The sequence below is a fragment of the Aplysia californica genome, unplaced genomic scaffold (genome assembly GCF_000002075.1).
Source record: "Aplysia californica isolate F4 #8 unplaced genomic scaffold, AplCal3.0 scaffold00462, whole genome shotgun sequence".
NCBI classification, from domain to species: Eukaryota; Metazoa; Mollusca; class Gastropoda; order Aplysiida; family Aplysiidae; genus Aplysia; species Aplysia californica.
Genome location: NW_004797732.1, coordinates 321,357 through 322,398, shown reverse-complemented (window position 1 = coordinate 322,398; position 1,042 = coordinate 321,357). Strand labels below are relative to the sequence as shown.

The following is a 1,042-nucleotide window of genomic DNA, read 5'->3' as shown; positions in this document are numbered from 1 at the left end:
AAGAGAGAGAGAGAGAGAGAGAGAGAGAGAGAGAGAGAGAGAGAGAGAGAGAGTGTGAGAACGTTTATGATGCGGAGTGGTTTAAACATGTAATAATAATGTAATATAGTTATGTTCTCGTTTGTTGTGTGCATGGGACAGTGCAGAATAGGACCTTTGTAACACCATTGTCACTGTATGCGACCAAGGCAAATTTGAAAAATCATAAGTCACCATTTATTAGTTTTAAACGAAGACGAGAATGTTCAAGGGAAATAATCGTGAAAATCAAAACAGCACGGATGAAACTGGAAGGGAAGCAACTCGTGCCCCCAGCACGTCCAGGAAATAATTTACATGTTAACACGACAGGAAAAATAATTAAGCATTACAAACATAAAAAACGAGATCACAGAAGAAGAATTTAAAGAAAGACCGACAGACACAACAAAATCTGACATTTGTTAGTTTGTTTGTTTGCTTGCTTTTGCATTGGTAAAGACAAGCATATAAACACAATAATAGGCAATCAGTGTAGGGAAAAGAACAGACAGAACAGATGGCGGAAAATAAAGAAGACTTTAATCAATCGCACGAGAACAAAACACCAAGACAAAACAAACAAAAACAAAACAAATAAAAACAAAACAAAACAAAAATAAAACAAAACAAAAATATTACTAAAGATTTGTAAAAACTACTCACTGCGCGGCGATGCCCCCGGGCTGAATGTCCTGCACGTAGATGCCCAGCTGTCCCTCGTTGTCCGGCTTGGTCACACCCACCACAGAGAAGCCCAGCGACTGGCTCTCGGGTTTGAACAGCTGCACCTCGTGCACGGGGCGGCCTGACGCCACTTTCTCCACCGCCACATCCAGCTCGCTCTGCTGCCCATAGTCCAGGGTGTCTGTCACTGAGGGAGGGGTGAGGTGGAGGAGGAGGGGGAGGGAGGGGGAGGAGGATGGGGAGAGGAGGAGGGGGCACGAGGAGGGAGAGGAGAGGGAGGACAGGGGAGGAGAAGGGGGGAGGAGGATGGGGAGAGGAAGAGGGGGCAAGACGAGGG

General features: G+C 45.7%; 1 protein-coding gene across 1 annotated transcript in view; it reads right to left on the bottom strand.

Annotated features, from left to right (window-relative positions):
* Nucleotides 1-684: 684 nt before the first annotated feature.
* LOC101862369 (multiple PDZ domain protein) overlaps nucleotides 685-1,042 on the bottom strand; it is a gene marked incomplete at its 3' end in the record, with an annotated part of 5,412 nt that continues 5,054 nt past the window's right edge. Inside the window, 1 exon segment of the mRNA XM_005105296.3 lies at nucleotides 685-892. Within this exon segment, the coding sequence (XP_005105353.3) occupies nucleotides 685-892 (208 nt within the window).